The sequence below is a fragment of the Panthera leo genome, chromosome D4 (assembly GCF_018350215.1).
Source record: "Panthera leo isolate Ple1 chromosome D4, P.leo_Ple1_pat1.1, whole genome shotgun sequence".
In the NCBI taxonomy this organism is placed as follows: domain Eukaryota; kingdom Metazoa; phylum Chordata; class Mammalia; order Carnivora; family Felidae; genus Panthera; species Panthera leo.
In genome coordinates, this window is record NC_056691.1 from 87,786,329 (window position 1) to 87,813,488 (window position 27,160).

Genomic DNA, 27,160 nt, shown 5'->3' on the forward strand with positions numbered 1-27,160 from the left:
ACCGCGCTGCCGGGCCTGGGTGCGGCCGGCGCCGGGGAGGCCGGGGGAGGCCCCCACCCGCCCGGAGAGGCCCGGCCCTGCCCCCGCAGACTCCCGGCCCCAGCGGGGCAGCCTGACCGACGGGTCCGCTGCCTCCTGAGTCAGGAGCTCCGGCTTTAAAGTCCAGTCACACCGGGGTTGGGGGAGGAGGCCAAGGCCCCAGAGAGGGCCGGCCTCTTATTGGTGGCCTCGCCTCCCACCCCGCAGCCGCTTGGCGCCGGCGAGGCTGCCCCTGCTCACGCTCCGCGGTGCCGTTTCCCTCCCTCCCGAGAATGTTCTCCGAACATGGCTCGGAGGAGCCTTAGGGCCCCAAGAGGTGTGGGCACAAACCGCTGTACCTCCCCCCGCAGAGCCTGGGGCCGGATTCTCTGCGCCGGTAGGGACCCGGCCTCCCGCCGCGCACATCCTGTGCGTGCAGGCCTGGGCCTCCACCCTGCGATGTCGCACGCCGTCTGCGGCCCCACAGAAGCCAAACTAGCGAGGGGGTGGGTCCGGGCACTTGCACCTGACACAGCAGAGCGTCAGTGAACCAACGGCAAACTTGCCCCATTTTCCCAGCCCCCCCCCCCCTCCTACCATAGGATCCCTGAAAACCTGTAGCTGCCAAGTGCATGAAAAACAAACTTCCTGCTCCTAAGGAGCCTCCCCAGATCCCTGGACTGAATCAACTTGAATCTCTCATCACAATGTCCCCGACAGGCAGCTTTTCCCCCAGCGGGTGGGGGGGGGGGGGTGGTCAGAGCGAGCCCGGCCCCAGTCTCGACGGCTACGTGACTCGTCTTGGGTTCACACAGTAAATCAGCGAGGTGCGGACGGGCCCAGCGGCCTCCGCCCCCCAGCGCAGGGGCCCTGCCTGCTTCCGTGACCCGGGTCACCCCGCCAGTACAACAAAAACAGTCCCGTGACAACGTAACAGAGGTTATACTTTTATTTAACATTTAAGAGGGTTAACGTATAGTTACAAGGTCAATATAAGCCTTCCAATGGAAGCACTTTATTTGGTTTAATTCCATCTCCAGAGACAAATGGGCAGTTCCAGAACCTTCACAATGGCAATGGGCCGTTACAACACTTGAGATGCCTCCAAAGCTTAGAATTAGTGCCACGCGCACAAATAAACTAAAAAGTTTAAAGGTGCTCAACGTCAGGTTAAAATAGAATTTTGGATCACTCTCTAAAGAAGTTTTGTTTTTGTTTTTGTTTTTTTTAATGATAGAAGCACAGGAGGCAGAGGCATGAGGAAGTATGAAACCAAGATTTCTGGAAAAATACTTAGCATCGATGTAACTTTTTTTTTTTTTTTCCACGTTCAGTAAACTTTCTCCTGTAATTACGGAAGTCACCAGAAAGCATTAGGGGGCCCCTGTGCTACAGCTCATCTGGCCTGAGCCTCACAGCCTGGAAGCTTCGAGGCGAGCGCCATCAAAATCCAAAGGAAAATCCCATTACGGCTTTCCATACCTTTTTATCCTGCAAAGGAAAAACGGGATAAATGACAAGTTCCTGTCTTTCGTTTCGTTTTTAGGTCATTGTCAGGGCAGGCTCCTTAAAACTTAGTCATTCTTACGACAACAGTATTCTAGCATCGGCAGGGAAACCACAGGCATCGGGGGTGCGGGGCGGGGAGGCCGGGAAGCAGGTCGGAAATTCCGCGTCTCTACCCTACGTGAACTGGTCCGTACGAATAGATAGATGAGCTCCCAGTAGGACTCCCAGAGTGAACGATACGTCTCAACTATCACATAATAACTTATTTCCTTTGATGAGCTCGGCCTCACAGCGCAAACCCCACGCCGAACACTGAGAAGTGCTTACGATGCATTCTTTTCTGGACGCAGGTGGTACAGAAGGAAGGGGGGGGGGGGCGGGGAGGAAGGCGCAGGGGGTACAAGATACGAGTATATTCTATATCGGGTTTAACAGACATGAAAAGGACACATCACTGCAGCTTCTACCGTATCCCCTATGTTGCGAGAAATGAATCTGTTCTGACCCGGGATGGGAAAGATGCAATGCGCATGCGTTACCGAGGCTCTCAAATCGATTTAAAAAACCATTAGCATCTTCTGTGGGGTGGAGAGTGGTCAGCTTGGCCTGGTGAGATTCAGAAGTTCCTGGGGACACCTGGTGACCCGGCGGCTGCAGAAGCCGCCCGTGGAGCCCCCGGGGCCGCCCGGACTAACCACGCACCTGTAGGTTTGCAGGGACGCAGGGGAGCCCCGGCCCCCCCGGCCTCGCCCTTTGGCCGCCTGGCTTCCGGGTCACGTGCCAAGCCGGCCCTCTCGCGAGACTGAGGAGTCGGCCACGGGTGCGCCGCCACCGTGGGGACCGGAGGCCTGCCGCCAACGTAGCAGCCTCGCGACAGCCAGTGGCCGCAGCCTCTCCGGCAGGTGATCGTCAAGCCAAGGGCGTAGCCCCCTTTAGGGACAGACAGAAGGACAGAGAGACAGAAGGGGGGGCGGCTCATGTTCTCTCGCTGGCTCGCCTTTACACCCAAAGCGACTTCGGTTCACTTGCTCAACCCCGGGCGTTTGCTTGCTGGAAGTTTCTAGTCGCCGAGCCGCTCTGAGGGAGGCGTCTGGTCAACCCCGGTTTGCTGAGAGGAGCCATCTTTGGGGCCGCTGGACACAGGCCCAAGCCCCTTAGCACCTGCCCGTTTCTGTCCCTGTCCCTGTCCCTTCGGCTCCCAGAAGACACCCTGGTCTTAGATTCGTAAACGTCGAGAAAAATTGAGGAGGCTCGAGGTGACCGCCTAGTTACCAAAAGCCAAACGAGACAAGAAAGAGGCCCGATTTCCTTCTTGGGCTTCGGATGGGGTCTCGTCCACAGACAGTCCCAGCCAGTGATTTCTCCCGACTGTTTCTGCACCAGAAAAGAAGGAACGCTGCGCTGCTCTAAGGCATGAGTGGCCACAGGCTACATGGCCTCACGTTGTCCCCGAGGATCCGCAAGGGGCGGGCAACCTAGCTCCAGAGGCAAACGCAGTCCAGTCTCCGTGGCCTGCAGAACACGTGAGAACACACAGAAGCCAGAGCCACGGGCAGCACAGGGTCTTTGGTGAGGAAAGCGCCAAAATCCTAAGACGCACATCCCGGAATTCACGGAAAGACGGGAATTCTCGCCCTGCGACCAGCTAACGCCGAGGCGAGACCCTCGTTCGTAAAGCGCCAGGGTCCACAGCGCTCATGAATGAGACGACAGGGAGAAGGCGGGTGGACGCAGGCTTTTGTGCGCGGCCCCCGGGCTGGAATAGGACGTCCAGTCCAGACCTTTCCGGGCCACTGAGCACGGGCCCCAGATAAAAACACGTGTGTACTGAGCGTGCACGGAGGGGGGGGGGGGTGCGCGCGTGCATGCGTGTGCGTGCCCCCGTGGCCACCGTGGGCGCGCTCGGGCCATGACATGTTGCAAGGGCCAGTGTTTGGGGCGAGGTGAGGACCCATAACCAGAAAAGGACCACTGAATACTCAACAGACTCGGGACACGGGAACACGTCAGTGACATTCGGGCGCTCAGTTCACCTGGTGCGCACCTGGCCTTCCTCGTCCAGATTTTGTTAGTCTCCCGGGCAGGGGGGGGGAGGCGACCAGTGGCAAAGTTTTCACGAAAGGCACAGTGTGAACCATGGACGGGCCAGGATGCTCCAGGTAGACTGAGGGCCGAGGCGGGAGCCCGGGGAGGAGGGAACACGTGTCTAGCTGCCTTCCGTGGCCCTTTGTGTGTGGTGGGGACAGGGATAGACCTGCTCCCCGCAGAGGTGGCCGGACTGGGCCACGGAAGGAGCCGGGCCACGAGGGGCATGCTGTCGAAAGGAAGAAAAAGAAAAAGGCAAGCAGCTACGTGGCAGGGGGGGGGGGCGGGGTGGGGAGGAGAATGTCACTTCAGGCTGAGATGTCCAGGGCCACGGTCCAGCCCAGCGCGGGCGCCCAGGCCTGTGGAGACAAGCAGACCGGAGGGTTTCTCCTGGGAAGGCTCCCCGAGGCCTCTAGGAATCTACAACACAAAAAGACAGAAAGAAAAAGACGGTTTAGAGGAAGGCAGGCGGTCAGGGGGGGCCACTCTGTTTCCCAGAATGCACCACCCGGGAGGGGGGACAGCTTCAGAACAGTGGGGCTGTCACCACAGGGCACGTCTGAGATAAGGAACTTTCACGGTTTCACTTCCCACTTTCCCTGGGGAACCCGCCTTCCCTTCAGGGGTGAACAGAGGCCCGCATGGGAGACGCTGCCCCCACCCACCCCGACCCCCTCTTTCTAAGGGGGGAAAAAAAAATGTGACCAGGTTCCCAGGAGGGCGCGAGGCATTTCAAGGCCCGGTTCTGGATTCTGTCCCCGGCTGACACTCTCTGTGCTTTACAAAAGTGTACAATCTTGGCGAGAAAAGGAAAACCTGTCACTTTAATGTTGACTCAGCAATGAACAGTGAAAGTTCTTCATCTTGAGGGGGCAGAGGAGGAGAGAGAGAGGCGGATTCTGGAAGCCCTCAGGAGCACACAGGGCAAGAAACAGAGAAGGTGGCATCATTTTAAAGGGTGGGGGCGGGGAAGGGCAGAATTTTTAAAAAGCATTTGGCCGGAAAAGTTCCCCGTTACTGAAGACAAAAGAGTTAAACACCCGTATTACACAGAATAATTTTCTCGGAAAGGTGAAGAATCACTTAAAATACACAACACTGAGAAAAATACGTTTATTAGAGAGGCAGATACGAGGGTACAGCTGAAAGGTGCCAGACAGATTCGTTTCTTTTAGGGTAAGGAGAGCGAGACAATCATGTTGGCCGCATTCAAACAAAACTTACTCAGAGCCCCAGTGTCTACAATAAACTCAAGTGAGGAGGCAGCCGGCAGGGGGACCTAATCCTTCCGGCTTCCCCAGCGGTTACAAAAACAAAAAAGGTCATTAGGCAGCAGAATCACCAATAAAACAGACAAAAGAGTAAAACGGTAAAACAACGAATTCAAGGCATCCTTTTAGTTCTTAAATTGCAGTATATACAAATATAGTGGGGGGCGGTCCGTGGGGGTGGGGAGGGGATTACGGGCATATTTAACAGAAAGCAATTAAAAAAAAAAAAAAACCATAAAAGAAGGTAAGTCACAATCCAACTGACCCATTGGACGCTCCTCTAGTCTAAATATTTTGGCAATCGTTAAATAGTCACATAGTAGATCACACACACAGACACACACACACACACACAAGTGCACAGGCACACAACAGCTGCTTTGAGTTCTGGGCGTCAGGAAGCAGCAGTCCACAGGCTGGGATGGGTTTGCTGGGGGGGGGGGGGGGGGGGGGGGAGGGGGAGGGTGTTCTTGGGGGTCCCGACCAGATTTAGAAACCAGGTGGGGAAGACCGGCCCCTACGTATACACTAGTCACCTCTAAGTGTGCCTCTAAAATAGGAGAAAACTTCATGAACAAGCTGAGACTTGTGTTCTATTGTAGCAGATTAACTGGGCGAGTGGAAACCAGAGTCTACACTCTGGGCAGAAATGGGCATCCTGATTCTTTGAGAATCGTTGCGGGATTTCTTCTAACACCCGGGGCTGCGCTGACCGGCCTAAACGGGAGCTACAAAGTGTCACTGCGCTGTCCCCGATCCTGTGGCGGCCTCTGCTAGGGGCCCGGGGCACACAGCTGCAAATCGTGATCATTTCATTTACACGCCCAAACCGGCCACCAGGCCCCCCCGCAAACCAACTGAGCCATCTTCTGAATCAAAGCTGCACAACCATAAGGGAGAAAAAACAAAAAAAAAAAAGAATTCATGCCCTGTCATACTTCCCAAGGGAGGCTTCAAAAGGCTAACGTTGTCTTGGCCATTGTAAGACTTCTTCAATGTTTAATTTGCTTCCTGCAAGCAGTTCATCGTCCGGAAATGAGTCCAGCAGCGGACAGAAAGCTTGGATTTTAGTATCTCGGGTCTCCCGTGCGCTTGGGTCCGTGCCTTCTGCTAGAATGTGCAGCAAAAGCACTCCTGTCTCCTGCCAGGTGCTGCCCCCACCCAGGAGCTGCGATTGCTTTTCAGATCAGCCTTATTTATTATGAAAATTTTTTTGGTAAAGTCAGCTGTAAATTGACTCGAGCTTATAAAAGGAGCTCACAACGTAAAAACCAGGAGCTGATTTCCCACTTAAAAGTAGGAAAGACATGAAATGGTTTTCGAAGCCAAATAAAAGGAAAATCTCAACCTGACCCCTTTATTCTGAGCTGGTTCTCTGGGCTCTCAGGGTAGATTCTTGAAATGGGGACAAGCACTGGGCTCGGTACCCGTCTATGCATGTGATCAATTTCACTACCCATCTTGCCAATTTAAAAAATGCAAATCCCCTTGTGACCCAGATTCCTTTCAAGACGGTGAAACGCTTTATTTTACTCCGGCCATGGTTAATTATACAAAACAAGCGAGCAATTCTCAAACAGTTGTCCGTAAATTCATATTTTGGGTCTTAAAGAATGCCAGGGATTAAAATAAAACAAAACACCTTTGAAAAGTGATTAGCCGGGGTCTGCGTGTAAGAGGCAGCTGGTGGCGAACCAGGTTCTATTTATGGCCCCACCTGGGGAAGCGTGAGCTGCCTACGGCCCCCGCTTGCCACAAAGGCTCCAACAGAAATGCACTGATTTTTGTTAAGTTATCTGAACAGCACCAGGGCATCTGATGGGCTCGGTCAACCGCAGAGGGAGGAGCTCGGGTGGTCTGATGGCAAAGTCAACTGGTTAATCGTTAACCGAGCTTTTCCGGGTTTTAGTGGGTTGTCTGGGATCACGCAGCCGTGACAGGCTCATCACAAGAAACCAATCGCGATCTTAAACGTGTTTAAGGAAAAAAGACACACTTTTTAGTACCAACATAGGAATCTCCTCACTCTTTCCTCCAGGAGGGGGAGGTTTTATTTCTGACTTCTTCCAAAGCGGACGACTGCCAAAGATCGAACTGACCAACTTGCGGAGTTCAATGTGTTAAGTTACAAAACGGAACGTCCTAGGGCAGTTCAACGGGACACAGATGCTACAAACAGGAGGGCTGAGGTCTCACAGCACCCCTCTGACGCGCGTGGACGTTTTAAACTCAGAAACGTCGACTAGAAGCTAGAAGGGCAACTTTGTTTTTCTGGATGCCTACAGGTAACTGCCAGAGGAAGGACTGTTTGTGGATTGCAAATGACAGCATCGTAAGGGGGCAGTTGGAAGCTTTCCACATAATATTTCATTAGCGAGTGAAACTTGATTATCGTCAAAACTAGCCAGGGAAAGCCGGGTGTGAGACGCCTACATGCCCACCGCGCCCGGCCCAACGACAACACGCACGCGGGTGTCCTCCATCGAGACTTTGAAGGACTGCCTGTCACCGTCATAGTTGTGGAGCGAGACAACGCCAACTTTTTTTAAGTTTTTTTTTTTTTTTTTAAAGTTGTTATTAAATATAAGTCTTAGCACCTTTGGCATTTTTGTCCAAATAGACTTCGACGTACGAAGTGGGGACATAACCCTCTTCTTCGTTCCTCCGGATGCGGGTCCACCCGTCACCTTTGTCTTCCTCTATAACGTACAGCGTTTCTCCTTCCACTACTGAAATGGTTCCTTCATTCTGCCCTGGGGAAGCAAGATCAAGAGTATTTTAGGCTTCTCGCGGCATCCTGGTGGGGCACACAGGGGAGCCTGGCCGTGAAGGACAGCCAGCAACAGAGGCACCCACCCCCTCGCCCGTTCCCCTCCAAGGCCTCCTCCCTCGCAGAAGCTTCTAGGCCCTCCCCCCAAGGCCCTTCTCCAGTTCCTCCTGGGAGGGCCCTCCCCTCCTTCCGGGGAAGCCAGGTGTCTCCCCGGGGAAGGGGAGGAGGGATCTTTGCGCCGCTCTTCCTCTCTCTTGCGGACGACAAAGTCCCAAGGCTTTGATGACCCCTTTTCAGACGACATCCCTACTTCTCTTTCTCCCTTTCTGGTTCTTGTCTGGAGCGAAGGTTCCACTTCTCCCTGCGATCTGTGTCCACCTCCCTGTTGCCCTGGCACCTGAACCGCCGGGCTCACGGTTATGTTCTTATTACAAATAATACAAATCCCAAACCACGACTTCCTCCTCCTGCCTTCCCACTTCAGGGGGACCCCAGGAAGGCACCTTCGGGACCCCTCTCCGCTTTCCTCCCCCTCTTCGTTCCCCGCTTCCCATCAGCCAGGAGTCTGAGCGGTTGGCTGACCGCAGCATCTCGGTGCCCACTCTCGAATCGCGGTCCCCAAGACCGTTTGCGGGAGACAGTTGCCAAAAGTCTAGCCCCCACGGCTCAAACAGCGTTCTGAGCGCAGACTGTCTGGGGCGCTGTTTACAGGGGGTGCCGTAGGGGTGGGGCCGAGGTGTGGGAAGGAGGCAACATCGGCAACATTTAACCTGGTGCTTTCTTGTCACTATCAACATTTGGTCTGTGGCAAGGGAATCTGTAAGATCCCTTCGTTCCAGGGCTTCCCCAAACCAACCCGAGCTCGGATGGCTTCTTCCACAGCATCCTTGTTAGCTTTCTACAGGACATCGTTCTGGCAACGCTAGGCTAGTCTTTCTAACCCTCCGTCCCTGTTCTCTGATTGGTCCTGCACATGTGACAGTAAAGATCCTAAGGTATCAACACCCTGCTCAAATGCTTTCAATAGCTCCTCCGTTATTGCCAAGTCAGATCCAAACGCTGCTCTTACCCCCGGCCCCCTGCACAGGTACCACTTTCTCGTCTCAGATTCCCCTATTCCTAAGACCTCTCAGCTCCAGCCGCACGAGCCCATGCTTTCCTTCCCTCCTTCCCTCCGATGTACAGCAGCCTGGAGGGTTCTCTGAGTTCTCTTAAGGATGGGATCTCCCCTCCCCCCCCCCCCCAGAGTGATGTCCCCCTGTCACTCTGTACCCCTCTTCTGGTAAACGCTGCAAATGTGTCTGCTCTCTGATCTCCGGGGGCGGATGCCAAGCCACACCCACCCACATCCCCGCGCCCCCTCCCCCGGGGCCTTTCCAAGACGGGGCTCCAGAAATACTGGAAGGACGGATGAAAAATCATCATCATCCCACACTGTCTGCTGCAAGTAAACTCCACCAAAGCTGTTCGGTTGTGCGGACCGAAGGGCAAACTATACAGCAGTCAGCCACGTGATGATGACGATGACGACGGCAACTCTGAGCAGAACGAATCTTCTAGAAAGATCTAGAAGGCTTCAGAAGAAGGTCCGGTCACAGCAGGAGGAGGGACAGCGTGTGCAAGCGGGGAACCCCGTGGGCCCATGTCACCTTCGAACGTGTAGAGGGCTTTGCAAGTCCCGATGGCAGGCAGGGGCTCCTCATCATCAAACTCGTCGTCGAAATCCGTGGCCAGCACCTTCACCTCACTCTCCTGACTCTGCTCCTCCGTGTAACTGCCATCCGGGCTGCTCAAGAAAGCAAAGCACACAGCAACTATAGCGACCGACCCCGGTGAGGGCTCAGACTCTGCCACCGTGCGAGCAACGTGCTTGCACACACGCCCTCCCCCCCCCCCCGTCCCCCACTAACGAACACCATCTCGGGTCACCCCGCCCGTCCATCCCCGCCCCACGCGGCATCAGGGACCCGAGTCGTGGCGAAAGGGCAGCTCAGGCCTCACGGGCGCTTTGGTGTCAGGAAACGACCTTACGCTCCTTTCCAGCCTCCAGAATCGGGAAGCGAACACAAGGGAGATACTGTACCTCTCGCGGTCCTGAGCGCAGTTGTTGACCGTGGTCGGGTTCTGGGCCTCGTACATTCCACTCTGGCGCCGGGCCTGATCGCTGCGCGCTGGCAGCCTGCCTTCCACCTCGGCCAGCCAGGCCTGCGAGCAAGAGTGACGAAAGGCCCTGGTCTGAGCTCAGCTCAGGGCCCGACCGTGGAGTCCTAAGGCCCCACGCTGGGGTTGCCCGATGGTCACTGAAGCTGAGACTCCAGAAGGACTCCATGGGGGGGAGGGGTGGCGACGGGGGGGGGGGGGGGGTGGTGTCCCTCCAGTGTATTTGCACCTGGCTGTACCACCGCTTCTAGCTCGTCTCACCTCGGAGACGTAGAAGCAAAGGCACTGAGGCAGCTGTGACAATGGGGCGGAAAGAACACGGGATCGGACCGCGTCACACTCTCGGGCTTTTTGCAAACAGCCGTGTGGTTTCAGATGCGTTACTTCCAGTTCCTTCTGGTTCCAAAATTCTGTGACCTCGAGGTCACACGGGGAAACAGGAGGATCCTGCCCCACGTAAGCAGTGACTCAGTTTGAAAGCCACGCTTCCTTTTTTTGGGGAGGATCACTCTCTTGAATAGGGAAGAAACGTACATATAGGAAATCCGAAGTAGAAAAAATTGCCCTCGGCGACATTTGAAACAGGGTAAGAGAGGATGAAAGTGATCAGAAAAGGACATTTCTAGGTTCTAGAGACTCAAAAACAGTACCAACTGATGGATGGGCTCCAGGAAGAATTTTAAAAACGCCCCCGTTGACCCTTCGTGGCTGCAAATCACCTATTCTGACCGGAACGATCGGTTACTAATGTATCTTTCCGTGTTTTGTAGCCTTCACGTTTGGGGGCAAAAGAAGCCTTTGAGTGCTCCTCTCTCGGTCCTTGAAACATTTATTATTTGTATTTCCCACTCACTTCTGATCTGTGTCTCCTCCCGGTTTTCACAGACATAACCCTTTAATAATGGGGCCTTTGAAAGAACAATAACACATTGGAATTGATTTTTTTTTTTTTTTAAGTTTTTTTGATTCCGGGCGGTGTCGGACGATTACATTCTTCCAGTTGTTTCCATGACCAACAGAAAATGAAGCAGGATCAACTAAGGGAGGCACTTCGGGAAAAGCACTGTGGATCCCAATATGACTCTGATCGGCATCGGCTTTAGGAGACACAACGGACCGAGGGAGTGCTGAGGGGCAGGACGCTCAGTGCACGACCATTTCCCCTCTTACGACAACTCGACAACTCGAGACCCACCCCTTGAGACCCACCCCGACACCTCTGGCTGAATCTCCAGCCGGTGCCAGACGCTCTGTGACCGCGTCCCACCCCCCCCCCCCGCCCCTCCCTCTGTTTCTGTCTTTTTCTTTTTTTTTTTTTTCAACAGAGCTTTTCAACCCCAGCTTTTTCATACCTCAAATTTCTGGGCTTCTAGCCGCAGTTTGTCTATATTTTGGCTGACTTCTGTTAATTTGTGATCCAGGCTGGCTGGGTCTCCCATCTGAGGATTCTTTAGGTAAACATCTTTCATTTTTGTTATGGCATCTCTGGAGGGAGGGGAAAAAAAACCCAAGAATGAGCAGAACACGGTGAAAGGTGAATGTCACGAGCTAAGTGTATTCTCCCGACGCCCTGGGAACCGTGTGAAGGTTAAGCAGGGGAAGATCGGGTAACGTCTGGGTTGGGGGGGGGGGAGCATCGGGGCTTCCTTTCCTTCTTTAAAACTCTGTAAGAATTCCGCTACCCAGGCCTGTGTCATCCAGAGACGGTTATTAAACTCTCAGTCGCCTCTTCTGAATGCTGCCTGGTGTCTCCCCATTGCCTTTAGCCGTTGAGAGACGTGAATCAATCCTGACCCCTCCCCTTGCCCCAAACGACAATAAAACCAAAGCAAACCCAGAGGTCTCCTTGTGTGCATCCTTCACGCAAGCCAAAGCGACAGCTGGCATCCTGGGTCCTGCGGGGCTGTCGTTCGCTCACCCCGTGGAGAAGCACAGTTAACTGCTTTGGAAATTTTCCTACACACCCCTTTCAGCTATTAAGAAACCAGATCCATCCAGTTGGTATCCATGACGAGAGCAGCCGAGCCTCAAAGCTGCATACAGCAAGATCCCACCCCCTTCCTGAAGTCAGGTGTCGGAGGCCCGCCCACAGCAGCCTGAGTAAGGGATCCCCATGCTGGGGTTATCTCTAGGACCACAGAGCTCTCTTAATTTGAACTCTGGCTTCAAGGAACCTTCGGAGGGGGTCAAGATGTTAAAAAGTTTAGGGGCGCCTGGGTGGCTCGGTCGGTTGAGCATCCAACTCTTGATTTCGGCTCCGGCCACGATCTCGCGGTTCGTGAGTTCGAGCCCCGCGTGGGGCTCTGCGCTGACAGCCCGGAGCCTGGAGCCTGCTTCGGATTCTGTGTCTCCCTCTCCCGCGCCCCAAAATAAATACACATTAACAAATTTTTTCAAAAAGACGTTAAAAGCTTAACCCAAGTGACTCTGCAGGTGGTAGCGGGCCAACTTCCAGAAGCTTCCGTAAAAGACACTCCACACCCATCATACGACATCAGACCAATGAACCAAACCCTATTCTGAGTCACGGGAAATAGTTTAAAATTTTTTTTTTAATTTTTAATATGTATCATAAAGCTCTAAGTTTCCTTTTATGAGAATCACCTTAGTGATAGCCCAGTAGCTGATTCGGAGAATGTGTGTTCAGGTTCAGTTCTGCTCTGTACATTTCCCAGTGCCTAGTATGACTTCGTTAGTCTCTGAGTTATTCAGAGCTACACTTCTTAATTTCTAAACTTTTGTTCTTGGTAACCAGCTTTATGTCAGGCTTCAGAGAGCACGCCTTGAATGCGGTCTCCCCTTGGACGTTTGTAGAGATTCGCTTCATGAAAACAGGATGTGCTCAATTTTTGGAAACGTTCTAGTGGGTGCTTGAAAAGAATGCGTACCATGCAATCACTGGATAGGCGTGTCCTGGGTCAATGTGATCAATCCTATCATTTAAATATTCTGCCCTGACTGTGCTGAATCTGTTCTGTCAGTTACGGACAGAAGAGCATTAAAAAAAAAATCTCTCCCTACAATGATGTGTTTGTGTTTCTTGTACACGCTGATGTCCAAGGGTTAAGAGCAAAACCTTGTTTATGTTTTGAGGTCATCTGGTCCCACGGATTTAACTGAGCTGTTTGGTACTCGAAGTATTTATTGTTATAAAGTTGATCCTCCTTGAGCTGAATAGTTAGAGGGTTTTTTTGGCCCGAAAGTCAGTCTTCCTTCGGTCGGCGCTGGCCAATCAGTGGATGACAGACCTTTTTCCATTCTTTTATTTTCAACCTTTCTGTACCTTGCGTGTTAGGGGTGCCCTGGAGCCTGCTTCAGATTCTGTGTCCCCCCCTCTCTCTCTGTCCCTCCTCCACTTGTGCTCTGTCTCTCAAAAATAAATAAAAATATTAAAAAAAAAAAAAAAAAAAAGAAAAAGAAAAGGGACACCTGGGTGGCTCAGTCAGTTAAACATCTGGCTTCGGCTCAGGTCATGATCTCACGGTCTGTGAGTTCGAGCCCCGCGTCGGGCTCTGTGCTGACAGCTCAGAGCCTGGAGCCTGTTTCGGATTCTGTGTCTCCCTCTCTCTCTCTGCCCCTCCCCTGCTCGAGCTTTGTCTCCCTCTCCTCTCTCTCTCTCTCTCTCTCTCTCAAATAAACATTAAAAAAATTTTTAAATGAAATCTAGCATCAACTTTGCGCTTCTGACTAATCCTGCCTTCTTCTACACACAAATGTCAGCGGCCTGACATATGGTTTGTTCATCACTTTATCCTCAGCGCCTACGATATTTCCTTGTACACAGTACATGCTCACTAAACAGTCATTTAGTGAAGGTTTAAATGTGATTTGCCTAATTACCAGCAAGGCTGCTGGAAGGGTTAAAAGGTTAACCAGGTTCCCTGGCCATGACCCAAGTGACAGAGGAAATTTTCTACGTAATTATTGGACAGCGTCCGATGTCATTTCGGATACTTGAGTCCTAACTTCCTACTCTCGGACGGAACACAACTGCTCACATATTAAACGGCATGAGGTTTAACTGGCTTATACACCGATGACCCTTTCTGTATTCGGTCCCACATGTAATAAAAAGTACAGGGACGAAGTTTTCATTTAGGAGGTGTATTTCTAACATAAAACAGCAGCGAAGGTAATTATATGTGCTGCTACATTTTATGTGGCGTAACAGGATTTATAAAACCCACCCATTTTTCAGGAGCTGCTTTACCAGAGGCAAAAAAATAAATAAACAGCTACTTTTCCTTTGCATGTACTTTAACTGTACTGACCTACCAATTGTTTGCTTTATGCATAACCAAATTTTATTTTTAAAAATGATTTTTTTAGTGTTTATTTATTTTTGAGAGAGAGAGAGAGAGAGAGACAGAGAGAGCACAAGCAGGGGGAGAGAGGGAGGCACAGAATCCAAAGCAGGCTTCAGGCTGCAAGCCATCAGCGCAGAGCCCGACACGGGGCTCGAACTCACGAACCGTGAGATCATGACCTGGGCTGAAGTCGGACGCTCAACCGACTGAGCCACCCAGGCGTCCCTGCATAACCCGATTTTAATCCCAGCTTCCATATCGTTCAAATTACACAGAGTCACTTTTTGGCTACATGCAGAGCACAAAATCTCAAGTTCAAATCTCGGATGGATCAGTGACTCGCCTAACTCACTCAGTGAGAATTTTAGAAGGTGGGAGACGATTAACAAAGTGGTTTTTCAATCGGGATTAGTAGCAAGTATCCCCTACATGATATTAAAGATGTACAGGTTATAAACGTGGGAAGCACAAGGGAAGACAGATATCAAACCTCTTCCATTTTTTTTTTTTTTTTTATGGGTACGATTCTAGGGAACTTGCAAAACAGCCCCGAAAACTGGGAACCCCGGAAGGGGAGGCAGAAGCTGGTCAAGAGTCAGCAACCGTCACCCCCCTGACGGCCGGCGGTGTGTAAGGCGTACTGTGATTTATTTTCTAGACACTGTCAATATGTTCCGTAACAAGATACGGAGACGCGAGAACCTCTGGGAGGGCTGACTGTCATTCAACCTCAGGGAGAAAAACAAGCACGTTTTGGACCCAAAGCTAGGACATGGGGCAAGGGGGAGGGGCTAGAGTCAGGCCGTGTTTCTCTTCCTCATTTGTACACGAGACTTGGCTCTGGGGCACGTGGGTGGCTCAGTGGGTTAAGCATCTAATTCTTGATCTCGGCTCAGGTCACCCTCTCAGTTTGTGAGACAAAGCCCCGTGTCAGGCTCTGCGAGGACAGTGCGGAGCCTGCTTGGGATTCTTTCTCTCTCCCTCTGTCCCTTCTCCCCCTCCTCTCTCCCTCTCGAAATAAATAAACTTAAAAAAAAAACAAAAACCCAACCCTCAGCTATACAGTCACCATTTAAAAAAAGAAGAAGGTGGGGGGGGGATGGGTGAAGCAGGTGAAGGAGATTAAAAGCACATGGATCACGATGAACACTGCGTAAAATATGAACTGTCGAATCACCACATTGTCCACCTGAAGCCAATACGACACCACACGTTAACTCTACTGGAATTAAAATTAAAAACCTAGAAAGAAATACAAAATTTAAGGGTTGCCTGGCTGGCTCGGCCGGGAGAGCGTGCGACTCTTGATCTCGGGGTTGTTGAGTTCAAGCGCCACGGTGGGGGTAGACATTACTTCAAAAGAAGTAAAAAAAATTTTTTTTAAATGCGGAAATATAGAAAAAAAAATAATCTTATGTATTTTGTTGCCCAAACTCAGAATAAAACCTATTTGTGAAAAGAATTCTCCTGATCGGTACTGAAGTCCTCCAGGAGACTCTCCGCGACAAAACACGCGGCCGAAATATTCACTTATGTTGAACCCATTTTAGGATTTCCTGTCTTTCCAAACTGAACCTGAATTCCTTTCTTTCTTTCTTTCTTTCTTTTTTTCTTCCTTCCTTCCTTTCCTTTCTTTCTTCCTTCCTCCTTTCCTTTCTTTTTCTTTTCTTTCTTCCTTCCTTTTTCATTTTTCCTCCTTCCTCCCTTCGTCCTTTCTTTTCCTTTTCTATCTTCCTTCCTTCTTCCTTCCTTCCTTTTTTTTTCTTTTTCCTCCTTCCTTCTTCTTCCTTCCTTCCTTCCTCTTTCTCTCTTCCTTCCTTTTTTTCTTCCTTCTCCTTCCTTCTTTTTCCTTTCTTCCTTCCTTCCTTCATTTTTCTTCCTTCCTTTCTTTCTCTCTTCCTTCTTTTTTCTTCCTTCCTCCTTCCTTCCTTTTTTCCTTTCTTTCTTCCTTCCTTCCTTTTTTCTTTCTCTCTTCCTTCCTCCCTTTCTTTCTTTCTCTCTCTCTTTCGACTTCTTTTTAAGTCATCTCTACACCCAACGTGGGGGCTCGAACTCACGACCCCGAGACCGAGCGTTCGCGAGCTCCCCCCGACTGAGCCGGCCAGGCGCCCCCGAACCTGAATTTCTCAGTAAGTCACACTGCTGCACTCTACCTTTGGTCCATCTCCTTTTGAATTTCTTTATTTAATTCATCGACTTTCTGCTGCAGCTTTTTCCTTCTCTGCTCAGGCGGGAGGTTGCTGAAATCCTCTGGCGCGGCGCCCTGCAGATGCAAACATGCGTGAGCCAGCGGCAGGGCTGGAAAACAGACACCGAGCGAAGCCCGCGGGAAAGATGCCCCCAGACCCCGGGGGCCGCAGATGTCCGCATGTGTTTTCATGAAATCGGTGAAGCCCTTTCCCACGACACCCAGCTGAGTCGCAGAATCAGTGCATGCACACCGCCAAGGAAAGTCCCACAGACCGGTTCCTGCTCCAGGCCTGCCGGCCCAGCCGCCTTCCGCCAAAGGCAGAGAGCGAGACGGCAGAAGGAGGGAGGCGAAGAAGTACCTCTGACCCCCGCGAGAATCCACGAGAAACCCATTTTGCGACAGGTTCTCCACTTGACCGCCAGGGTCGGTGGCATCGCTGAAGTCTGAAGGAAGTTTGGAGTTTCTGCTTCCTTCATAAAACACAGGGACAAGCGCCCCTGTCACCCATGTCCCGTCAAAGGCACTGCTTTCCTCCCTGATCTTTCTTCCCATTTCTACACACAGGCGGAGGCCAAAAGTTTCCATCCCCAGCAAGTGACAGATGGGACATCTGGCTCCTCAGAGACCGTGGGTGAAAAGGACATTAAACATATATCCTCCCACCTCCCCACCCCCCCACCCCCCACCGGACCCTTCCCTCTGAAAGTCTGGTCACGCCTTTTGACATCTAGAGGGTGACCGCAGAAAAGTCCGCGGAGAGCTCGCGCCCTGATCTCCACACGGGCTTCCCAGAGTGCAAATAAATCCATGCCAGCTGTTTCCAATCTGGCAGGAGGAGCAGATTTTGACATCTTGATCCCCCTTCAGAAACAATTCCTATCTTTCCTCCGTGCCTGCCATCTGAGCAGAAAATATCAACAGCGAGCTTCCAGACAGATGCTTACGCGTTAGAAGCTGCGGCTAGGCTGTTGGTCCCCGAGTGCTTTGACTTCAACGAGGCTGTGACCATAAAGACAGAGAAATGTATTCCACAACCAGGGAGAAGCCAAGGAATTGAAAAAGAGATCCCCCCCTCCCCGCCCGCCTTGCCTTCGAGCCAATTAAACAAAGACCAGACTGGCTCGGGAGGGGGTGGAAAAGAGGGGACCCGGATAACGGAATTCCGAAATCAAGCTGAATTTGCCAAGCAGCTAATATGGTGCTTTGTGACCAAGGCTCCTTGGCTGCCTGCGACAGGATGCCAGGTTGCTGGGCTGGAAGCGTGTGATTCAGCAGGGTTTACCCGAAGGCCACGCACAGACCTCTCTCAGCTGATGCTCTCAGACTTGTGCGCACACGTGCGTGTGTGTGTGTGCGTGTAAGAGAGAGAAGATTTGAGTGAAACCAGAAGTGGCTATTTCCCTGATGGCAAACCGAGCCAGTCCAATCGCCTCGACGGCGAAGAGGAACCAGAAAGAAATCAGACTTGTTTTTTCTTTCCCAAGTGCTACTGCCGTGTCGGTGACACTTGCAACCCTCAATCGTGTGCTTTTTCACTTGGGCTGAATTCAGTCGCCGGGCCTGACTCAAAACAGATCAGCACGCTTTCCGGAATGGAGGGGCTTTTTGGTCTGTGTTGCTTTTCGGTGCTGCAACAAGTCACGGCCGCCAGGAGACCTAGCGAGCGGTCGACGTCGACTCACGGATCTTCACTGAGCCTGACTGTGTGCTGGGAGTCCCGAAGAATTTTTTTTTCGACAAAGGATGGAAAAGGTCTCATGTCTGCACTGGTCAGTGCGGTAGTCGCACAGAGCTGCCGCACATCTGCACCGCGGCCAGGGCAACCGTGGGACTGCCTGAAGTTTTCGTTTCATTTTCCTGAACTGACATGTGAAGAGCCGCGTGTGAAGTGTGCCTGCCGTACGGGACGGCACAGGTCTAGATGGAGAACAGGTGTAAGATTTGCATTTGGTGTATCCACAGCTGCAAAGGGATCTTCAGTAAAACGGACCGTGCTTAGGGCTTACGGACAGATACCCTCAACAGCAAAAAAGTTAACTTTAATCATTTACGAAAACTAAAAACGGTTAAATGAGGAAGGAATGAATTAGGGCCCTTTTGATAGATATTCCGTGCTTCTGTATTGCTGTTTAGAAACTAATCTCGGGGCACCTGGGTGGTTCAGTCAGTTAAGTGCCCCGACTTTGGCTCGGGCCATGATCTCACGGTCCGTGGGTTCGAGCCCTGCATCGGGCTCTGTACTGATGGCTCAGAGCCTGGGGCCTGCTTCGGATCCTCTGTCCCCCTCTCTCTCTCTGCCCCTCCCCTGCTTGCACGCTCTCTCTCTCTCAAAAAATAAATAAAAATATTAAAAAATAGAACCTAATCTCATGCACTATGCCTCAAACAAACCTCATGTCGCCCTTGGAGTTGCAGGTCATAACTTCTACATCCAAAGGAGCGTATGGTGTCTGGAAGTGCCTTAAAAGGCCATTGTGTCCAATTAGCTTTTTAATTCCATGAAGGAATTTATATTTCTAGCTTCGGGTCAGAACAGACTTTCTGAAGTCTTTGGAATGGCCTGGTTTACAAAGAGACTGGCCACACCAGGTGGCACTGGTGTTTCAGGAAGGGGGGGGGGGGAGGTCAAAGCACGTATGGTTATTTTAAGTGGCTGTGGCTCTAGGAGGAACTTGTTTTGCCCATTTCTGGAATCAAACACTTGCTCCGGAGCATTTCCCCACAAACAGCCCAAGCACGAGCTGCTTGCTGGGATTTTACGCTTGTTTCCACCCCAGGCGTCTCTGGGCAACACTCCATTTCTTTATTAGCGTCTACGTAACGATATAAAGCAACAATTCAATACCGGGTGGGTAAAATGATTTCTATCTCAGACGGAAAGACCGCCTAATATTATTAGTGATATTATCCTTTGTTGCCAGCACCTCAGCAGAAGAAGAAATACAGAAAGGGCAAGGAAGGAACCCCAGTATCTGAGAGACTCCTACTTAATCGATCTAATTTCTCCCCGATTGTTGCTGTCGTCGAACGCAGTTCATTGAAACATTTAGAATGTTTTCCTTCTTGTAGACACTTTAATTAGGGATTCGTCTTGGATTTTGAGTTTAAGAAATGTTCAATTTAATAAAATATTCATTTCCTTCCTTCCTTCCTTCCTTCCTTCCTTCCTTCCTTCCTTCCTTCCTTCCTTCCCTCTTCTGGTTTTGGCGTTAGGGTAATGCTGGCCCCAGAGAATGAGTTAGGAAGTATTTCCTCTGCTTCGATCTTCTGAAAGAAATTATAGAGAACTGATAGAATTTCTTCCCGAAATACTTGGTAGAATTCACCAGTGAGTCCATTTGGGCCATGTGCTTAATTCTTGATAAACGAATGCTAGGATCAAATAAATGTGTGTGCTCGCACATGTGTGTGTTTAAGTACGCTCCATGCCCAACGTGGAGCTTGAACTCATGACTCTGAGATCAAGACTCACATGCCCTATGGACTGAGCCAGCCAGGCACCCCTAAAATATTCATTTTCTTTAGGGTTGAGTTGGTTGCCAAATACTGAGTCAGGTGGAAAAAATTCTGTATATGCGCACATATACATATACGTGCACGCGTCCAAATGTGTACATCAGGATAACCAGAAACTCTTATCCTGCATTATCAACAGAATTGCACAAAGTGCTGACTTCCTCCCTGGTTGAATTGTTGCAATTTATCACGGTCCATAATTTTAGGAAATTCTCAGCTGTGCCGTTGAGACCACTATGTAAGTTACACGTATCTGAAGTACAGTTAATGGTTATAGAGTTAAGAGTTTCTTTTAAGAAATTTAATAATGATTAGTCTGTTTACTAGGGCTATATGCAAGTAGGTAGGAACAACACAGAACACTAAGTACATCATTTTAGAAAGGCTTAGGAGGCTCCTTCCGGTGTCTGTAAAGTCACCTTGTGATTTCTTAAATCAGCTATGCACAAGGCACCCACGTATTTATGTAGCAACTTTAAAGATTCCGTGGCTTGCGATTCTCGCAGGCTGCCTCGGACCTGAGTTTGAGACCGGCACCATCCCTGCACGTGTCCTTCAGGCTCCCCGCATCTTCCATCTGCTTCTGGGGTCCCCAGGGAGGAGCACCCTCCAGCCGCGAAATTTACCTTGACTCCAAATGATCCCATGAGCCACCCCCCCGATATTGAGTATTTCTATTTATGCTCGCACTTAAATAAAGCTTATGAATATTTGCCATCCTCTTAAGGCCCCAATAAGAAAGAAAACCAAATCAGGAGTTAAGCGTTAATTTTCTTAGCGACTTGAAAAGATTAAGATCGCCCGTATTAGATTTTGGACCTTTGTTTTGCAAAGGTCTAATGAAAAAACACCAGCAAAAGCACACGCAAAGGAAACACACACCAAAAAAAAAAAAAAAAAGGCAAGCTGATTAGATTCAGGACATGCATAGAATAATTGTGCTTACCAGCTTGAGAGAAAGCTTCATGTAAAAATTGAAGAGGTAACAGGGGAAAAAAAGAGAGAGAGACAACACATCAGAAGAAGAGGAACTCGACCAGTTCCACCGTATTAACATAGCACATAAATTCACCTGTCGCTTGTGCAAATGGCTTGCAGCGGATCTGTGCAAACGTTCACAAGAGGGGCTGGCCCTGCCAAAAACCTTCTTTTAGCTGCCACGTTGCCAGAGCAAAGAATAAAGATAGAAAAGGAGAGTTTCTGTTCACAGTTCTGTATCGGTCACATCAGCCTGGAGATGAGCTAAATTACGTTTGCAGTGGGTAACGCGTGCGGATAATACAAGCCAAGAACAATCAGGTAGGCTTTTGTTCACCAAATTTCACATGGAATGTTTTACTCACAGCGGGGGTCTGGAGAGCAAGGACTTCCATAAGGTACAAGTAATCTGTCTTAAGGAACTCTAATAACTGGCATTTCTTAAAGGCACCCACTCTCGAGTGGGTGAACGGGGGACCAGGGACTGGAAGTTGCTTGAGGAAACCACCCACAGGAGCCAGAAAGCCTCTCTGCACCAGGCTGGAGGCAGGGCGTTGCTCTCTCCCACCTGAGCACCGCTCACCACCTCCTGCACCGTGGAAGGTGTACTCAGAGGCTCTCCATCCACTCTGAGCCCTACCCCCGGGGGTTACATAGCACTTGGGGAATTAACAGCAGCAGCTGCTCTGAAGGTTACCTTTAGGAAATAGAGAACCAGCTGTCTCAACTACCGAGGGAACACTTACTCCTTGCTGTGGATTTGCTGGGAATTATCAGGACACAGCAGGTGCAATTCCGCTAGGCCTGCAGATTAGCAAAGGTATAGTGACTCCTCGACACAAAACAGATGACGAGGCATCTCCGAATTAGCAAACGAAACATTCGGTTCTTCGTTAACAGGGGGGACATGCTCTATGGCTATAAAGCAGTGTTTTGGGAGTGCAGTGCCTTTTTGCTTAGCTGTCGTCAATCCTAAAAGTTCCGGCAGCTGTAGAAGGATCAAAACTATGTTGGGGACAAAGCACCGAAGAAAGGGCCCTTTGATTTTAAGTGGCGAGTGGGGAGGGTGTTAAAATTCCTTAACCAGATTTAAAAAATCTTATTCTTAAGATTAACTCAAAAATGGACGCTTCTTTTTAAATAGGCAGGAAGCTTTTAAAGACATTGCCCTTATGGGGGAAAAAGAAAGACTTTGAAGGAAGGAAGTGGTCGGACAAAACTTTTGGGAGAACACGGTACACACAGGCACACTCGCGACTGTCTCGTGTGCCCCTCCTGTGAGCTTTAGCACAGATCAGTTTGTCACGACTTGGGTTCTTTACAGACAACACCGGGTGCACAGCAGAAAACTTTGCGAATATCCTCCCTAGAAAGCACACTACCACCTACAGATGTCTCCTCACACGTTATCGTCTTCAATGCTGCTAATTCAAAGAACCGGAATTTGAACTTCATACGTTACCTGTTCTCTATTCGGCTACTTCGGTGACTTATATACGTATGCAAGTTATGTATTCTTCCTTAAGCATCCCGAAAGAAGAATTCTAACATCAAACCTCGTGGCACGGGAATATCACCACTTCATAATGAAAACGAATCATGAGGACTGGAAACAAATCCGAGCACCAATGGGAAAATACCGAGTTTTCAAGACAAAATTCGATTTTCCGAAGTGGACAGTGATGGGGAATCTACATAAAGCACCAGCACGGTGCCGCGTATTCTTGTAACGATTATCATAAACTGGTTTCCGGTCGTGAGTTGTAAGCCAGCCAGTTAGATCATTTGACATTAGAAACCGAATCATTTAAGAGAATCGTTTTCAAAGACGGCATTAAGTGCGCTGCGAGACACCCGGGGAGCTAAGAAGCTGTCAGTTTCAGGCAACAAGTATGGAGCCTTGGAAGCCACACGTGTCAATAACACATGAGGGTACACAGAGCCAGCGGGTCCATGTGTTATTCTGCAGCCGCAGGTACTAACCTCAAGTACGAAGAAAGGGGACGGTGAAAATAAATACACGAGTAAATGTGCTTAAGGTCCGTGGAAAGTCACGGTACTACTCTATGACCTTGCTCGTTGCTTCAGTGGTCGTTCTGGCTCTCCAAGCTTTATGGCATAACCCCCTTACGGATCCACCTGTTTCAGACCGGATCGTGAGCCCTCTTGCTACGCAACTGCCGTCCGTTAAGAGTGTCCTTCTCCTGGGACCACGCTCTGTGGCTGCGCTTATGGGGGAGACTCTGCCGTAAAGGCACATACCCAGGGACATCGTCTCAGACGGCCGAGCTCAGCTCACTGGCATTTTTAGGCAGTTTGGTGGTTACTGGGAAGTTGGGTTCTCTTCCCCCCTCCCGCCCCAAGCTTTCCGGATGAAGGAGCTTGGGATTGCATTTATACTGAGAATTGGGCTTTTTCTGTGTCCAGGTCCGCCAGTGGAGAATTTCATTGCTGGGTCCCCAGTCTTGGTGCTGTCATAGGGGTTAGTGCCTGTGCTGTGACTGTATGACCTGGCCGACACATGGAAACTTACAACATAGTCCCTAGCTTCAAAAGCATACGTGGGCTTCCCTATCGTCCTCTTCATGAGTTCTTTGTGAAAACAGAAAGACTGAGTCTGCCAATAATCAGCAAGAGAACAAGATAAAATAAATAAAAAATTACAGTAACCATACAACCGCAACATCTGACAAACGGTGGGTAAGGACTTTCCAAATCTTTTCATCCACTTTGATGGGATTTTTCCATGCAACGAGCTCTCAAACGTGGGGAAAATATGTCCACGTTTTAGATTTAGAAGGCCCTTGCCCAGCCCGGGAAAAGAAATCTTAATTTAAGGCAGTAAAATTACATCTGTAAATGGCAAACCGAGACCATACTTTCTAGTTCCATTTTTCTTACGGAAAGATGAAAACATGGCTAATCATGCTTAGGTGACCTACTGTAGAAACGTTCAGTGAAACAGAATCTTCTTGCAGATGCCAACAGCTTACAACACCCTTCCCTGGTAAGGTTGCTTTACATCCAATTTGTTAACAAATCATAAATTAAAAAAAATAAAATGAAATCTGTTTCCCCAAACTTCAGATTGCTTTTTATTTTTTTGAACTTCCTAATCGTACTTGGATCATGAGTTTCCTTTTTCTTTCCTTTTGGTTGACTGTTACTTCCTGAAGGAAGGGTCATCAAATGTGACCTTTGCTAAGAGCAGACTGACCAAAAGTGAGGGAGGCAGAAATATGTTTCTATCTCCTTACTGATGTTTCCAGTCTGTATATGTGTGAGTTCACTCTCAGCAAAGCACACTCACTATTGAGGAGAAATTTTGTTAACCCTGTTTTTGCTGAGCACAGGTTTAAAGAGTAAGAAATAAACTTCATTTTGCTGATGACCATTTTTTTTTTTTTAAAAAGGGGTTTTCCTTTAAATCCTCATAATAGCTGGTTTCTCATTTCACGGTGTTAAGTGTTAAATTTTTCCTAGCCATCTTTCCCGTACGCTTATTGATTACTGACATTCTTTGGTCTTTTCCTAAACATTCAGAGAACAGCATGAGACACAGATTCAGAAACCATTTGCAACCGACAGACTGTGTGGTGTTGACAGAATGGAAGAGACACAAACAAATGGGAAACAATCACGGATATTCAACAGACTCCGTTAGGAGATTCCAAAAGACCGTGCAGAGGGGTTTATTAGAAATATAATAAATGAGCGCTCTGTAAAGGTTTTGGAAGTGGCCGAGATGGGTTAACAGACTTATAGTTGATGTAAAGCTTTATACGGTCGAGCAAAAACACCCTGGCCAGATGTTGGAAATTCTTCCAAGAGTAAAAGCGGGATGGACGGGAGTGTTAAAAGCCAGCCTGATCGAGCCGGGGATTGAGATCTCATTATAGAGCTCAACGTGATCCGTCATCTACTTGGGATGCTATACTCTGCCTCCTAACAACGGCTCTCCTGAAGTCTTGCGGAAGTTAAATCTCTAATTCCTAACCTGACACGCTGGGTAACCTTAAAACAAAATAATCCCACCAACAATACAGATTCTTTGCATGAAACACTGGGATTCCCTGATGAAAGAAACTCTGCATATAAAGAAATAGGGGGGTTGTCCCTTGTTCTGTTTACTTATTTATTTTTAAAATACGGAACGCGCAGGGGCGCCTGGGTGGCTCAGTCGGTTAAGCATCCGACTTCGGCTCAGGTCATGATCTCGCAGTCGTGAGTTTGAGCCCCGCGTCGGGCTCCGCGCTGACGGCTCGGAGCCTGGAGCCTCCTTTGGATTCTGTGTCTCCCTCTCTCTCTGCCCCTCCCTCGCTCGTGTACTCACACTTGCTCTCTCTCTCTCTCTCTCAAAAATAAATAAATAAACATTTAAAAAAATGGAACGTCTCATGATTTTGTGTGTCACTCTCACATAGGGACCACGCTAATCTCCTCTGTATCGTTCCAATTTTAGCAGATGTGCTGTCCCTTGTTTTAAAAGGCAACCACTTGATTGGCTGTTATTTACTGACACTTCTTCTTTACCCAAAGGAGGGGAAGAGTAAAAATCATGTCGGTACAAGAACACATCCCCCTGCCACCGGACGGCGATCCCCAAAGGTCAGGACAAAAGACCTTTACTGGATACGTCACCGCGCTATGTGTCTGTTTGCTCTTCACTGCCACACTTCACTCGTTATTCGTAATGAAGAGTGTTGGGGGCATGGCTTAGAGTCCACTGATCGGTTCGATTTATTTGGGAGGCTACGGCTGACTCTATTCCAATCTTTTCCCGTAAACCACACTGGTATCTACTTTTGGTTCCTGGATCAATTCCACAAAACCCTGTGAGTGAAGCCAGGCAATGGTAATCAGCGTGGCAAACTGGAGTATAAATGACCTCCACTGGCGGGTCGACCGTGGGGTACCAGATCCTCCCTGAATGTGGATGTCGCAAAACCTCAGCGTATGACGAGCGGGCTCTCTGGCTTTCATTCTGGCTCGCCGTCTTCCTAAGTTCATCTTTTTATGCCTTAGTTTTCTTGCCAGCAAGACAAGGAAACCTCGGTACCTAGGTTCGGAGGGCGGCCGAAGGAAAAGCAAACGAGCACACCGAACAGGGTCTGGTACATCACAAGCACTCGATAAACGTCAGCTCCTTCTTATTTTCACCCTTTAAAGACAAATACTGCGTTCGGCCTCTTCCAGTCAACAGGTATTTTATCAGTCTTGTAAGTTCAGCCAAACGGCTCAAGAAACCACTGTAAACTCATGACATCTCCGCCCTCCGAACCCTGAGGCTTAGCCCGGGGAGAAGTGCCTCGGCGACACTCAGGTGGTTTTGGGAATTAACGAGCAAGTATTTTCTGGGCGTACAGTGACTTCCAATTCCTCATCTCGTCTGCCACTGGCTTTAGAGAGCGAACCGAAGTTTTCCTTTTTTGGTAAAATATTAATTAATGACTTAGATGTTTTAAAAGGGAAGTGGAGACAAGTCCTTCCGAAACGCGCGAAGGGTGCACAGAACCCCGGGCTGGCTGGCTTTCTCTTCTTCTTTCCGTCCATTCTGCTTCCTCCTTCCTCCTCCCCTCTTTCTATTGTTGTTCTTCCGTCTAGCTATGAGGAATCACAGGTCCTTACAGTTTCGCGTTATGGGAAAACACAACGGGCTCAACTCACAAACGAGATAAAGTGACGCAGGGCCAAACACGCAACCCAAGCGCACGAGAGAGACAGGATTCCGGAGCGGAACTTACCCCACGCTTTAGGCTCCTGAAGCAGTGGATTTTGGGTTTGGAGGTCATGAACTCGTTGAAGCGATGGGAGAGGGGTTCCTTTTGCTGCTTGGGAGACTGGGGGCCGTTGGGAACAGCAGTGGGTAAGGCAGAGGCAGGGGGAGGAGGGGGAGGCTGATGGGGGGATGTTAAAAGGGACATAAGCTACATGTAAGAGACGGAGCAGTGACAGAGTAAAATCAGAAACAAGAAGATAAGACACAAAACAAAAATAAGCATCAAATCATATTGGAAATCCAAAGCAAGTACAACGCAAAACGATCGACTATCCCGGCCATGGTCCGAAAGAAAACACTGGGGCATGTGACAAAAGGGGAAGTTTTTAGTAAGTAGAAGCAAGAAGACCGAGGGACATCTGACCAGCAGCTCATGCAGACTTTCCACATGCAAACTAAGGCTTCTGATTAGTTCCGCCAAACCCGTTAGAGCCAGAAGGGCCGAGACTTCTAACCCGCCTACGCTAACAGAGCTGAGCTTGGTGGGAGAAAATGAAGGACCCGACAGCCTCTGCGAAGCACATAGCAAAGTTATCCTGAGGCAAAAGCAGTCCCGCGGCCTTGACCACAGCCGAC

At 49.8% G+C, this 27,160-nt stretch overlaps 1 protein-coding gene and 1 pseudogene across 8 annotated transcripts in view; both read right to left on the reverse strand.

Annotated features, from left to right (window-relative positions):
• Positions 1 to 952: 952 nt before the first annotated feature.
• FNBP1 (formin binding protein 1) overlaps positions 953 to 27,160 on the reverse strand; it is a 140,913-nt gene continuing 114,705 nt past the window's right edge. For 2 of the 8 annotated variants that reach the window (XM_042912359.1, XM_042912366.1), the window contains 7 exons: positions 26,550 to 26,732; positions 20,774 to 20,788; positions 16,274 to 16,383; positions 11,166 to 11,298; positions 9,737 to 9,858; positions 9,303 to 9,442; positions 6,732 to 7,636 (listed from right to left, as the gene is read on the reverse strand). In XM_042912359.1, the coding sequence (XP_042768293.1) occupies positions 7,461 to 7,636; positions 9,303 to 9,442; positions 9,737 to 9,858; positions 11,166 to 11,298; positions 16,274 to 16,383; positions 20,774 to 20,788; positions 26,550 to 26,732 (879 nt within the window). In that variant the 3' untranslated portion in view covers positions 6,732 to 7,460. Of the gene's footprint in view, positions 4,033 to 6,731; positions 7,637 to 9,302; positions 9,443 to 9,736; positions 9,859 to 11,165; positions 11,299 to 16,273; positions 16,384 to 20,773; positions 20,789 to 26,549; positions 26,733 to 27,160 lie in introns of those variants that run through there. The other 6 variants (XM_042912361.1, XM_042912360.1, XM_042912363.1 and 3 more) reach the window with 6 other exon arrangements.
• LOC122205703 lies at positions 25,185 to 25,298 on the reverse strand (annotated as a pseudogene).